Source organism: Gambusia affinis, linkage group LG04, assembly GCF_019740435.1.
Source record: "Gambusia affinis linkage group LG04, SWU_Gaff_1.0, whole genome shotgun sequence".
NCBI classification, from domain to species: Eukaryota; Metazoa; Chordata; class Actinopteri; order Cyprinodontiformes; family Poeciliidae; genus Gambusia; species Gambusia affinis.
Window position 1 is genome coordinate 13,669,066 of NC_057871.1, and position 14,897 is coordinate 13,683,962.

At 38.9% G+C, this 14,897-nt stretch overlaps 1 protein-coding gene across 3 annotated transcripts; it reads right to left on the reverse strand.

The window, feature by feature from the left end:
* Positions 1–11: 11 nt before the first annotated feature.
* Positions 12–14,270, reverse strand: LOC122830263 (UTP--glucose-1-phosphate uridylyltransferase-like). Of its 3 annotated transcripts, none has more exons than XM_044115491.1 (10): positions 14,251–14,270; positions 10,604–10,719; positions 8,303–8,410; positions 4,243–4,428; positions 4,024–4,157; positions 2,793–3,090; positions 2,512–2,709; positions 1,186–1,428; positions 949–1,053; positions 12–316 (listed from the first exon to the last, which is right to left on the reverse strand). In XM_044115491.1, exons 2-10 carry the CDS (start codon positions 10,700–10,702, stop codon positions 209–211), a joined length of 1,479 nt encoding a protein of 492 aa, XP_043971426.1. In that variant the 5' UTR covers positions 10,703–10,719; positions 14,251–14,270; the 3' UTR covers positions 12–208. The 3 variants fall into 3 exon arrangements, with proteins under 3 accessions (XP_043971426.1, XP_043971425.1, XP_043971424.1); XM_044115490.1 differs by lacking the exon at positions 14,251–14,270 and adding an exon at positions 12,285–12,440; XM_044115489.1 differs by lacking the exon at positions 14,251–14,270 and adding an exon at positions 10,919–11,171.
* Positions 14,271–14,897: the final 627 nt, after the last annotated feature.

The window sequence follows — 14,897 nt, forward strand, 5'->3', positions numbered from 1 at the left end:
GAATACTCCAATCATATCATACAGTTTTATTGAGGAAAAATGTTCCACGTCTTGCAGCAACAGCAAGTTCCCTGACGATCCGGTGTCTTCGGAGAACATCAGGAGAACAAATCGGACCTGAACATTCACCTTTTCTGTCTGGGAAACAGCAGAAATCTCTCTAAAGTGCACATGGCGTTGTGTGGCCTCCCTTTCCTCCCAGAAGGCCTCAGTGATCGAGGATCCTCAGGTTTCCTGAGACGATCTTGTTCTCCAGCATCGCTCCAGCCGGAATGTCGATCCTGTCGCCGTGGTTGGCGATGATGATGACGGTTCCCTGGTGAGAATGACGCATTTCATGATTTCACTTTAAACACGAAGCTTTAAAGTGAAATCAAATTTACTGTTGGCTGGACATTAAATCAAAGTTATTTATTTACACCAGGGGTGTCCAAAGTGTGGCCCCCAAATAGAATTGAAGCTGGGCACTTATCCAGATTTTTACTGAAAATGAGTAACAATAGACAGTACTTGTACTTGAATAATCTTCTATTTTTTTACAGTTTTTTCTTGCATATTTATTAGATATTTTGATTATTTATACAGAAAAAGGTAAAAATGACAACCACAGCAGGACAAAAGTTGTACAGCACCGACACAAATCAAATCAGGAGGAATTTACATTAATTGCAGCAATTACTTAATGAAATGTTCCTTTTTGATTTTAATGGTAGACACAGATATCCAGAAAAAAGTTAATGTGAACTGCATGCGTTTCTTTTGATTAGACCAGCCCAGGCGAACCAGAAACATGGCAATACACAGGTTCCACTTAGAACCTTATTACAAAAAAGTGATTAATTGCATTAATTTCTATGTAATTAATTAATTAAAATCAACACCTCGTAAGTAGAAATGTAAATATTAATTCTTCTGAGTTGTGAAAAACCGGGCATATTTTAGTTTTACCTTCAGAGAGACGTTCTTTCCGAAGGTCACGTCTCCGGACACAGTGAGGTGATCCAACTCCAACATATCTGGGATATTTTCAAACCTGGTCAGAAAGTCCTGAACCTGCAGAAACAAACAAACAAACGGCATCCAGCTGCAGAAACTTGAAGCATATTTCGCCCATCATCAGTCTGGTTTCTGTTTGGTATTTGTTTACAGATGAAACGGTAGAAACAGGTTGCGATGGCTGCGGACCTTGGTGAAGGAGCTGCCCAGTTTAACATGCGGCGTTGTGGGAAACTCCCTCTTCTTGCTCATGGTGAGCGAGCCGGCGTCCAGGCTGTACAGGTTGGACATCACCAGCAGGAGGTCGGACGAGGTCTTCACCGGCAGGAAGCGGCTACGGGGGACGTTCACTCCCATGGCGTTCTTAAAGCTCTTAATGGCGGCGCCCACTGCGGTCTCCAGCTGGATGACGTTCAGACCACCGTCTAACGTCTGCAGAGGAGATAAAAGTTCAGGTCAATCCAAAATGTCTTACATTTGATTCAGAGTCAAAGAATACGATTCGTGAATGTTGTTTTCATAACTGATGGTTCAGTAAACGGTGCGGTTGGGGACTGAAGTTGTAACATTTGTTAAATCTTCAGCTGGTGCAGTTCGCTTTCTCACTGCATTGTCTCAAATGACATAGGACCAATAGAGAAACCCGTTCACCAATGTCATTTGTGGTGGCGCTGCATCATTCGCTTTTGTTTTTGGTAAAAGACTATGAGCCATTTCTCCAGGCAGCGTTAAGAGTCATGCTTTTGTTTTGGTTGTATTTACCCAGAATGCTCTATGCGATAGTCTGCCTCTTGCTTTTGAAGCGGTCTGCAGTCCAGTTGGCGTTCATATGTGGATTCATGCTGCACAAGAGTTCACTTCAACCAAACCAAAACCGAGGGTTGTAGGCAAACCAGAGTTCAAATGAACCTCCCCAAATGAACCGGACTATCTAGGCAAACAAGCTGCAGTGTGCGGACTGAACAGGGCTCACACTGCACCCTAAAAAGGTTAGAGTGCATTCATACCAGCCCTGTTTAGTCCGCGTTGGAGATGCAAATTGTAATGCGACCCCCCTAAAAGCCTCGGTCTCTGTTCAAATGCATAAGTGGTCCAAGTGGACTGGAGACCGCTCCAAAAGCAGGAAACGGATTATAGTGCAGGGCATTCTGGGTAAATATAACCAAAACAATTCTGCAAATCTAGCTGTAGAGGGAGAAATTGTTTGTGGTCTTTTACCAAAGACAAAAGAGAAATCCTACAACTATTACAATCTCCATTTTTGTTTACATCTAGTGAAGGAGAAAGTTGAACTTGGTGTCTTCTTCAGAGGTTTTTGTGTCGTTTCCTTTAGTGGTTCTTGGGGCAGTGCAGCCAAAGGTGAGGAGATGAACAGGTTTTCAAAGGGTTTTGGTTCGTTTGACACAGTGTGAAAGCGAACTGCACCAGCAACATTTTAAAATGTTGCAATTTTAATCAAACTGAGTCTACCCTAAAACTGAGATTTTCTGTTCGTCAGAGGACCTCTCAACTTACCTTTGGGTTTACGATGATCTCCAGGTCCATGCTGTTTTTCTCCTGCAGCCTCTTGATGGCCGGCAGGGAGATCCACAGGTTGTTGGTGTTGAAGATCTTGAACTTGGTGACCGACTTGAACTCGTCCACGTGGGCTTTTGGGACCTGAGCGATCTCCAGCAGCCTCAGATGATCCTCATACTGGATCAGAGTCCCACCCTGCAGACACACGGACGAAGGTGGGACTGAGCAGATTCCTCGGATCGGTACAGAAACCGGAAAGCAGGATAAACCGCGCTCACCTTGACGTCAGCTCTGGTTTTGTCCGTGACCTCCATGACGAACTCGTAGCGTTTGTCGGCCGGCTGGCTCATCAGGTGGTGCAGGATGAAGAGGTCCACAGTGGCTCCCAGGTTGTCGATGTTGGACACAAAGATGTACTCTCTTCCCTCAGCCAGGAGTTTGTCCAGCAGTCCAGAGTTGCAGAAGCTAGCGTAGATGTCTCCGTGTCCCGGCGGGTACCAGGCCTCAGTGTTGTCTCCGCTCACGCCCATGCTCTTAGCGATCGGCAGCAGAGACTCCTTGTTGATTCTCGGATACCTGATTGAATGAAAAGTAGCTTATTGAGACTTTTTTACAGTTCAGTTTTCACACAACTGAAATATTTTGTCTGTGATGTGATACAAGAATGAAAAAGAAAATCTGTTTGAGCAGCAATTTTAACACAACATAGTTTTTTGATTCAGTAAGTTTGAAATGTAGCAAATCTTTCTGACTGCCAACATCCTGCACTGCAAAAAACTGAACCTTGGTCTAGTTTCTAGTCCAAATATCTTAGTACACTTAAAATAAAACAAAACTAACTTAAAGGTAACTTATTAATTCCCCAATATTAACTTAAAAAAGTACTATTTCCACTGGAAGATCATTTAATTTACAAGACATTTCTCCTATAAGTGAAATAATCTGCCAGTGGAAATACAGTAGTACATTTTCATCAATATCAAGATTTATTTACGTAAAACAAGCTGCTATATCTTGCTGAAAAGTTACTTTTAAGTTGGTTTCGCCTTATTTCAAGTGTACTAAGATATTTGCTCTAGAAATACTTGGTAGTATTTGTGTTTTTGCAGTGTAAGGGCTAAGACATTTACAACTCGTACGATCCACACTGGAGATCATCTTGAGGAACCTGGAGCTGAAATAATAAACATTACTTGATAAAATTTTAGGAACTAATTTACTCCAAGACTGACATTTACAGTAAAAAAACCAAGCAATCCAAGAAATACTAGCCTTTGCTCAATAGTTTGCTGATCCACATTTGGCAGCTTTTGAAGCCTCAAATCTTTTTGAATACAATACCACCATCTTTACAAAAACAATTTGGAATAAGCCATAAAATAAAATGTGCATATGTTTTCCTTGATACACTGTATGGACAGGATTTGTTTAAAAACTTTCCTGAGGACTCATTTAGCTTCTTAAGCAACGGATTACGGGACAGCAAATGGATGTCAGTGCGCTGTGCACCTGCTCTGGTTGAATGTGTGGATTTTGACCCGGTGGTGTGTGTATTTCTGCAGGATCTTCTTGGTGTCCTCGTCAGTGTTGAAAGAGTTCATGAGAACCAGCGGCACGTCGGCAGTAAAGGTTTTGTTAAGATGCTGCAAACAAAACAAGCAAAGAGAGATTTGAAAACATGAGCAGCTGATCTAAATGCTTCTTCTCACTGCAGAGCTGCTGCTGCACCTCGATCTGCTGCACAGTCAGGTCCAGGAAGGTGTTCTCGTTGCGGACGCTGATCAGACTTTTGGGGCCCTTGCAGCCCATGCTGGTTCCCAGACCTCCGTTCAGCTTGACCACGACCAGCTTGTCGAGGCAGGAAGTGATGTCGTCAGGGAGTCCCTTCGCCTTGATCCTGTCGTAGGGCTGGACCTGAGCAAACAGAAGAGAGATGATAACATTTACACTCAGACAACTTCATTTTTTACAGCTAGAAACCTGGGAGTAGTGATGGACAAAATCATGAACTTTCAGAGTCACAGAAAGACAGTTACAAAGTCGGCCTTCTATCACCTGAAGAACATTTCCAGGATCAGAGGACTAATATCTCAGTGAGATCTAGAGAAACTCATCCATGATTTTGTAGTTGCATTGATTATTGCAACAGTGTCTTCTCAGATATGTCTAAAACAAACCAAAACCGAATCCTCCAGCTGCAGCTGATCAGAACGCTGCTGCTGGAGTTCTAACTAAAACCAGGAAGTTAGAGCACATCACCCAGTTCTAAAATCCTTACACTGGCTTCATGTAGCTCAGAGAAAAGGCTTTAAAATTCTGCTGTTAGTTTATGAATCACTGATCAATTTGACACCACAATACATTAAAGATCTGCTGTTGTCATGGCAACCTTCCAGACCTGTCAGGTCTTCTGGTTCTGCTCTGCATTCCCAGAATCAGAACCATTATTACTGGAGCTCACTGTATCTATATGAAGATGCTGCATTTTTTTCAAATCAAAGGACGTTTCTGTACCCAAATAGAACCTTTTACACATTTATAACCCTAACCCCTAACCCTTCCCTAACACGCCATCTCAGGGTCAGAGACCCATAAATAGCATAACAGGTTGAGCCAGATGCTTTTATTTTCCACGGTCGTGGCCGATTATTTAAAAAACAGCTCTTAAAATAAACATGTAAAGGTTTGCTTTCTTTTGGCTCCTGACAGTCGTAACTGAGCGGAGGCTTACAGTTTCACTTTGAACACACCGCGAGTCTCAGTACCAGCTGTAACTTAATCGGGCAGCAGCAGAGAGGCCTTCATTTGACATACAGATAGTTTATGTAGAGGAATCACACAAGTCAGCGCCAATCTGAAACTGATCTGCAGGTTTAGCAACTGACTGAGAAACGCAACCAATCCTAGACCTTTGTTTCTCAAACTTTCCAGTTTCTGAGGAACAAGATAAAAATGTAAGCGGGTCACAACCCGACTCTTCGTTGAGCATGGAGACATTTTTACAAATGGGAGGGAGGGGGGGATCACACAAATTATTCACGTTTTTTAATTCTTTTGTACTGTTTTTTGTACAATCTCCTCTTCAGTTCAACCTTATCAGTGGAGACACATTGTTGATGTTACCATTATAAAATAGCTTACAATTAGGTATTGGCAAAGATCCATGTGATTTTCACAGGAGGCGGAGCGTTGTTGTTAGCAGCTGCTGAAAGTAACTAAAAAGTTACTTTTAATGTAACTTAGTTACTTTCCAAATCAAGTAGTCAGTAATCTAACTAAGTTACTTTTTCAAGGAGTAATCAGTAGTCTGATTAAAGTTACTTTTTCAAAGTAACTATACCATCACTGCCTGTTGCTATAGACTGCTATCCCTCTGTCTTTGACCAGCTGTCTGTAATCTGAGGACCTCGTGTCCTGGTGAAGTTATTGGGGGGAGGGCAGCTTTAAAGCTAGAGAAAAGCTCTTAAACACCTCCCCCCATTACATCAGACATGTTGATGAAACATGACAAACACACTGACTTATTGAAAAATAACTTTCTGCAGGTGCAGAAAAAGAAACCAGGCTGTGTGTTGCCCCTATTTTTGATTTCTATTTCAAGTCCAAATGAATGCTGTGCAACAGGTCAGAGATTAATCTCGGTGTTGCACCAAACCAGCAACAGCTGCATACCAAAATATAGTTTCATATAAATTAAACTCATTTTCTCGTGCGACCCGGTGATTATCAGCAGTAGTAAGGAGTCAGGAGGGTGGATGTCTTGGGGGTCTAATGTCTTCCAAAGCGAACTTTGTGAATGCTGTGGCGGTCAGTCTAATCTTAGCTGTAACCTTCACTGTCCTGGGTATTCTGGGAGTGTGTGGGTGTGAGAAAAGTCACCATGCTGGTCAGAACCTGGATGTTCTCAACGTCTAGGTCTGGTTACACTTGGTTGTTTCAGGGGGATGACGCGTATTCCCATTCTACTGCTAATAAACCATTTAAAGGAACAGTTCCACATTTTAGTCAATGAACTGGAGTCAAACCAGCAGATTAATTCAAATCAATCTACACTCCAAAACCACAAAATCCTACTAAGTATTTGTTTAGTTTCAGGTGCAAATATCTTAGTACACTGAAAATAAGACAAAACTAACTTACAAATAACTTTTTAGCATGAAACAACAACTTGTTTAAGTGAATAATTATTCGATACTGATAAAAACAAGAGTAAGCTTCATGCAAGTAGATTTTTTCAAAATGTCTTTTTATAAGTGAAATAATCTGCGAGTGGTACTAATACTTTTTATTAATATTAAAAATTTCTTGACTTTAAACAAGGTCCTATTTCTTACTAAAAGGTTCTGTTAATTTTTTGTTTTTTTTCCGAGTTAACTAATAAAATATGTTCTCTGTAGAAACAAAACAACTCGGAAATGTTTTGTGATTCTGCAGCACAGTAACTGGTTTTAAGGTTTACGTAAAAACAAAGATTTAAAATTTAAAGTAAAATAAGATAAGATAGTTTTTTGTTATTTACGTATCAGCCGATTGATGATCTTTCAAAAATAAGAAAATTGGTGTCGATTTATCAGTGAACCACTAACTGCCACATGAAATTCAAACAAAATTCATCAAAGTAAATAAAAAGACAAGTTGTAAAAAGTCTGGAAGACATTTGGAAGGTTCTGTAAAGTTAAACTCTTAATGTTCAGATGTCTCCATTTATTGAAAGATTACAAAAAAAAGTTTAGTTTCACTAAAGTTTTTGTAAGCTAACCAGGATTGTGGCTGCATGCAGACCGACCCTGCAGGGTCAGTGAGTCCCGAGGGAGTCTGAGTTTCAGGAAGTAAACCAAGAGGTGACTAATCATGTGACTGCTGCTCACAGCTCCATGTGAACTCGCCCTTGAGCCTCTGAATGACTTTCACTGTCAACACAGACGTCAAATCAGGCGACTGCAAATTCACTAGGAGCCACATTTAAAAACCCAGAAATACCAGCAACTATTAAAAGCAGCTAAATACAGCTAACATATTCATTTATACTGCAACGTAGGCAACATTTACTTTTCTTCCCAAATGGAACGATGCAGACTGACCAGATCATAGCTGAAAAACAAGCTTTCATTAGGCTGAATCGGTCTGCAGAAAACCTGCTTTTATGGGTAATAAGTGGACATTTCAAGACGCAAACATGCAGTTAAACTGAGATTTAATTGAAGGGATTTGTTTAAAAATAACATGTAGCAAAAGCTTTCAAAAAGTAGAAAACTGCTGATGTTGATATCTGTATGACTGTGTGTGTGCGTGTGTGTGCGTGTGTGTGTGTGTGATAGTTTTATATTTTTTGACTTATTTTATTGTACATTCATTTTTGTGACTTGTCAAAGGACTGCAGATCGGAATAAGCTCTTGCTATAATCTGGTTAATCTCATCAGATTTATGTTTGAGTTGTGTCACTACAAATAAAATCCATTATCCATGCTGCAGTCAAATTTCTGTTGGAAATTATTTTGCAAATTAAATAAAGTTACTAGAAAATTATGGGAACCATTATTTGGATTCAAATGCTAAAGTGAGACTTTTAAATTAAATTTATGTCGCATTTAGTTTAGATATACTTTAAATATATTTGATTTAAGGTAGAACTGTGTGAGAATGTGTTATAAAATAGACACAGTGCAATCCTGCAGCCTGACGTCCGAGTCGAGGTTTGTTGTGAGCACCAGAGCTGGACTGCAGAACCAGAGGGATTGCCACATGGAGCCGAATAAACAGCGTGACTTCAGGTGACGGGTGGCTTACCGATTCCTCTGGTGGCCGCTTGATTTTGGCCCAGTCCACTGAGGGACCTTTGACCTGCAGGAATCTGTGGAAGAGGTTCTTGAAGCCATTGAAGTCTTTTCTGGAGACCTGAAAGAAAACCATCCAAAGATTAGTTGTCTCTGATGGAAAACAGGTTTTTCCTCATGTTTTGTTTAACCTGAGTGAACGGTTAAAGTACCAACGCTGGAGGATGAGCTGCTTTTTGTGGTACCTGGTGTTTAAATTAAACTAATAAATTATCTTTGTTGCAAAGAAAAACTTCTCAAATGAGAAGTTTGGAGCCTGGATGTGGGAATGAAATAAAAAATAACTAGCTGCATTTTGGAGAGCCGGTGAGAATTGCTGATTGATTTGTTCGTTTCTCAATCTAACGGTCATTATTGACACAAGCCAATAAAATCTTTCTCTGCATTTTTAAACACTGTAGCAACGTGGTAACCAAACAAAGCTGCACAGTATTCCGTCTGTAAATAATGTTTAAACTAGAGATGAACCGATACAATATTAGTATCTGTATCGGTACAAAAATTGAAAAACAATCTAGACTGGATATTGTGACAATGTGCTAGATTGTTAAGGGCAACTTCATGTTTTATTTGTTATTTTACATTGTATTTAGAATTCCTAATTGCACTTTCTGAACCATTTGAAAGATTTGTTGCAGTTTATTTGGTAGTCAATCTATTATTTTGATCAGTTTCAGTTTCTTTCATTTACTTTAATTGGCTGTTATTTTCCTAATTGCACTGACTGAACACATTAAAATGTGTGGAGTGATTGGTGTATTTATCTGCTCTAATGGTGCAGTTATAAAATCAATTTGTCTGTGTAAAAAAAAAAAGAAACATTTTAAGTTAATTCAGCACCGTCTTTCTGTATCGGTATTGGCCGATACCAAAACTCACATCTGTATCGGTATCAGAAGTGACAAAAGTGGATTGTTCAGACAATTAGTGCAAAATGTTGATTAAACTGTTTATAGATATCTATCAATAACGTTTAGATGGATGGCAGATTTTTACTGGATCTTGACCTGTGAGGGTTTTTAGAAAATGTTGGACATCCTGACTTTAGCAGAGCTTTCTGTAACTTTTTACAGATTTAGATTTGGATTTGAACTCTCTTTCTGGGTAAAAAGGGAGCTCAAAGTTCAAGTCCTCTTGTAAAATGTCTGTCATATTTCCCATTTTAGTAATTAATGAGGCAGGAGCTGCTATAAAAAGTTTGAGAACTACTTTAAAAAGAAACATTACGCCATTACCAAGAACTGAAAAGAACAAAAGCTTAATACATAAAAATTGTGGAAGAAATATTTTGATGGAAAAATTGACAAAGGTGCAAAAAATGGAAAAACTGACATTTTTACAAGACTTTAAATGAAGAATGAGAACTGGAATAGTAATTGATGAAAATACTAATCTGATAAATTGTCAGAATATTAAGATTTCCATTGTTTAGTTTCTTTGTTTAACTTGTTTGTTGAAAAAAGACAATAATAAATATTTAAGTGACATAAAAATAGCTTTGAGTTGATAATTTCTCATAGATAATGTACAAATATTTGCATTAATAGGATTGTTGCCTCTTCCATCATCAACCTTTAAAATCAATACTGGTATCCCTTTGTGTTGTCTACGGTTTCCTATAAAGATATAACTATTAACATAGAGAACATAATTAAGAAAAAGAATACCTTTTTTTTTTTTTTTTTTACCAAAGAACAGACCCATATTCAGTGTACCAGTGTTGAGGCTGGCCTGGAAAACAGCTAAGACACAACTAATGTGTTAGAAAGTTTCAGAAATATCAAAAAAAATATTTATAATCTGTGAAAAACTTGTCTTTAAAACGGGCAGAAGATGCCACTGCACTGTTTCGTTTTTCTTAAACAGGCCATATCTACATCCTGTGTGTGTTTGGGTCAGAACTTAAAGGTTGTTTGTCTTGATTCCTGCAGAGCCGTGTTTTCAGACAGAAGCTCTGATGGACTTTCGGTTTGCTGGAACACTTGTTCTGCAAACAATTGCTCAATACATGTAAATACAGATAAACCAGTCCGTGACTCTTGTTCCACTCTGCGTGGGCCACAGAGTGGAACAAGAGTCATGGACTATGAAAAATTTGTCATGTTTGAAATATGTAACAATAAAAGACAAGAGTGCACAGAATAAACATGATTAAAGTGCATAAACCTGCAAACAAACAACAAGAGCTTAATATTTCTGCATGGTTTCACCTGCAATCAGAGTTTTAAGGACGTTTCTGCAGAGGTCTACCCACCTCGGCTTCAGCTTTGTTGGCCGTGGCCAGCAGCGCCTCCAGCTCCTGATGCATGGAGGCTTCATGCTGCTGACGGAGCTTCTCCTCAAACTCCGTCATCGGTCCTCTGATGAGAGCTGGAAACACACACAAAGATCTTCCTTTTTACTCCCCTGGAAACAAATGAGCTATTCAGGTTTTGCGATTGTTATTTATTCTAATTAAAAACAATATTAGTAAAAATATGTCACTATCAAACTTTTTTTTTTTTACATGTCTGGTAAGAAAAACCTTCTGAAAAGTCCTGATGACTTTTCTACCAGGCAGTAAACTTACCGTCTACCGTAAGCGACATTTTTACCAGAGTCTGTTTAAAGAACAAAGATTACAGTAACAAGCTGTGGAGACTGTCAGCAGCTCGCAGGTTTTCCTGGCAGGTCAAGCAGCTCACTAAGAGTCCTTAGCATGCATTAAAAAGTCAAAAATGGTCTCTAGTTAAAACCGCAGCGCCAGTCTCTGTCCCACAACAATACTCAGCCTCCTCATCCTCAGCTCAGAGGAAGCTCACACATTCTGGACTGTGATTCTAATCTGAGCGCAGGGCCGGCCCACAGACACACACACACCAATCACACACAACCAGAGAGAGTCTCAAAGTGTGTGTTTGGGTGGGAGTGTCCCTGTCAGACACCCTCCAGGCCGCACTCCAAATCCAGAACACTTTAAAGTTTTGGCTGAAACTTCTGGCGCTTACAGCTGATGTGACATTTGCAACTAAATCATCTGGATAAAATTTAAGCAGCATTACTCTGAAAACATTGTTATGATTATTATTATTATGAACTTGGCTTTTCTTCTTCTTTGCTTAGCATGCCCTGTGGTAATCTCAAATACACTCAAACATTTGGGCAAAATAAAAACAAAATAAGTATCAGAAATAAAAAGGCTCCCATTTTAATAAATGAGCAAAAATTAAAAGTGGATTAGTCTGATTGAAGGTTCTGGTTTGAAAATTTTTAGGTTTTAAGCTATAAAGAAAAGCAGGTTTTAGAGAGTTAAATAAAAATACTCCCAGCAGCCAAATATAATTTTTTTAATTCTTTCAATGTTTGCAACCCCAGTCAGGTTTTTTAAAAAAACATCTATTTTCCGTTAAAGGAGTAAAAATTTATGTTTAAGTCACTGACAAAGGCTTTCACTAAAGTAGACCTTGAACAGGTACAATGTAATATTCAGTATTTTGGCATCAAAAACAAGTAGATTGGAGAGGCTTAAACAGCGACTTTGTTTATGAGGTCAAAAGGTCAAGCTACTATGACTTCAAAATAAAGCAACTACTTGGGTAAAGCCTGCTTGAAATACTCATATTCATCACATTATATGTGTTTTTAACATGGCTATAGCTTCAGTTGGGCTTTTAAATATCATATAAAACACAATTAAATAGGTTGATTTGCAAGACAATACACCTTTCTGGTCTTAAAATGGCCCTAATGATGTTTCAGACTTTAATAATGTGTGCGTGCAAGTTCTGTGACACATAAAACCACAAACACAAATGCACATTGATTTGACAGATTCAGGACAGAAGCGCACGACTCAGTGCATTTAAATCAAACATGTATGTCAGCCCACAGCCGTGAAAAAGGACACCAAACTTGCACTAAGAGCTACATTTCTCTCTAACGAAGCTCTTACCCACCTGCTCAAAAAGTCAAAGCCTAAAAAAAGAAACCCTCTGCGGTTCGGACACACAGTTTCACACGGGGTACCATGGACCACCCGAGGACTTAAAGCTGGGACAGAAAAAAGGCGAGTAACAAGGTGGAAACAGGCAGCAAGCGTCATCACGCCGCCCGAGAAGCTTAGCCTGTTGCTTCTGCAGCGAGAGCCAATCCCTCCCTCTAACGGTAGTGACGTAATGGCAGGAGCTGGAAATCACGGCCACTATTGGTCGAAGGCGTTCGTCAATGTTTGCCCCGCCCCCTGAGGAACCTATAATAGACAAGAATACGACTCGACCACCTGTCAAGTCAAAACAAGTTTCTTCTACTTTTATGTTTTCGTCCGGTCAACAACTAATAAAAGCAAAATATATTTAAGTTATATATATTATTTATTGATTTTATTATTTTCCTGATCGATACTGACAGGTAACTTGATGTTACTATAAAATTAGTACAGTATATGTTAGTAACTTACATTTACTCAGAGGTGGGTAGAATACCCAAAAATTGTACTAGAGTAAGAGTAGCACTACTTCATCACACTTTACTCAAGTAGAAGTAAAAAGTAGCCATTTATGAATTACTCAAGAGCAAAAAAGTATTTGGTAAAGTCTGTTCAAGTACTTAGTAACTGATCATTATTATTGATCATTTAATATTTAAAAATAACTTAAACAGACGGATGAAATTTTTATTTTTGGTATTTTAAGGAAGAAAATAATCCATATAAGCAACTGTAACACAGTAGAGAAGGGTATTGTATATATTTTAGATAAATGGGCCAATAGGTTCGGCTATCGGAGCACAGTGGAGTGTTTAAATGACACACAAAGGCAGTTGGGTGTATTTAAAGAACTGGATTTAGTGACATAGAAAACATACAATTGACAGTTGCACAAAACACACAATTATGAAAATAAAATTACACACAATAAAATGCATAAAATAATAACAATAATACTTGGTCAAGTGCTAATTCTTAGTTTCAAATATTTTGGGTGCACCCTGGTAATCTGCACTCCAAATTGTATTCGTCAACAGATTAATCAAATTAATTCCAATTTGGTTTAGCTCAACATCATTCACATGAGGAGAATTTCCACCACAGCTGTTTGTTATAATGTCTGAAATAAAATAGTCCAAAAGGTATTGTCCAAAAATAAAAAAAAAAACAAAAAAACAATAAGAATGGAGAATGTCACTTGGTGGTCTCACACATAACCGTGTGTGAAGATGTGTGTTACACGCCTACCACACCGCAGGGTGCAGCAGGACTCCAAATGGGACAGACGAAATCTGGTTCTTTCTTTAGGTCCAGGTGGGAAGGCTCGCCATCAAGATCAAAGGAGGGATCCACTTCAGGGACAATCCAGCATAAAATAAAAAACCTGACCTGTCAACAGACAGGACCAGCAGAAATATAGGATTTTACTAAGCTGTTCTAGCTTTAATCCTTTTTTTCCAACACAATAACAAAACATCACCCAATCACTAAAACAAAGGATATTTTTTAACAACAATGTGATAAACAACAAAAACACAAATAAAAGGCTCAGAATATGCTCACCGATCTAATGCGACACGCCTCAGACAACCGTATACTATAGTGGCTCTCAGTCCGGATGCGTGGGGCACTAGATGGTGTAACAAGGCATATTTGACCTAAATAATATAAACTTAATAAAGTAAAAATATGCTATACCCTAAATTTTACCTTTTACTGAACGAAGAACAAGATGAAACAACTACTAGAAAGAGCTAACGGTTCCTAACGGCTCTAACGGCAGAAAACTGAAATTCAGTTTATATTCACTTAATAAATCATTTCCAGCCCAAAAGCTGGACGATCATCATAAAATCTATTTACAAAAGAGTTTGTTTACAGTACAGTTTGTAAATAATACAGTTCGTACGAAATACTTTAACTGTCAGGATACATACTCTGGCGCCGCCCCGCTCAGCAGTGTCACCACGGATCTCCAGGGCAAAACCAACAGTACTGCAGACCCGAGGGAGAAGGGCGGGACCCGCAACGGCAGCCTGCACCCTGATTGGTCCAGACGCTCTGGAAACCAAACTTCCCATTGGCCAGGCAGACCACCCAGCCTCCTTAACCTCTTCTCTTAAAGAGGCATATACACTTTATGTGGGTTCACACAACCAAAAATAAAATCAGGAAAGATTTTTTTCCCCCCAAATCAGTTTCTTTTAATAAACTTTAACAGAAACTGCAGGTATGTGTCTGTGTCTGGTGAATTTTGGCTTAAAACATGTTTGTTCTTCAAGTAAGAGTAGCAATACTTCACAATAAAATTGCTCAAGTAAAAGTTAAAAGTTGCAGTGTGGTAAAAAATACTTTTCCCAAGTTACTCAAGTAAATGTAATTGCGTAAATGTAACTAGTTACTACTCAACTCTGCATTTACTAGAGTACCTTATGGAAATAAAAATGTTACTTGGTGTACTTTTACTTCTACTTGAGTAATATTATTATTGTACCACCTTTACTTGAGTAAACTTTCTAGATACTCCACCCACTAAATAAAGAGCATGTTTTAACCAAAATCAAACACAGTATCTCATGTTTGC

Coding starts and splice junctions, on each gene's coding strand:
- LOC122830263 (XM_044115489.1), bottom strand. Junction 3,091..4,023: donor CACACATTCAACCAGAGCAG/GTGCACAGCGCA, acceptor TCATTCAATCAG/GTATCCGAGAATCAACAAGG. Junction 317..948: donor GAAAGAACGTCTCTCTGAAG/GTAAAACTAAAA, acceptor CATTCTCACCAG/GGAACCGTCATCATCATCGC.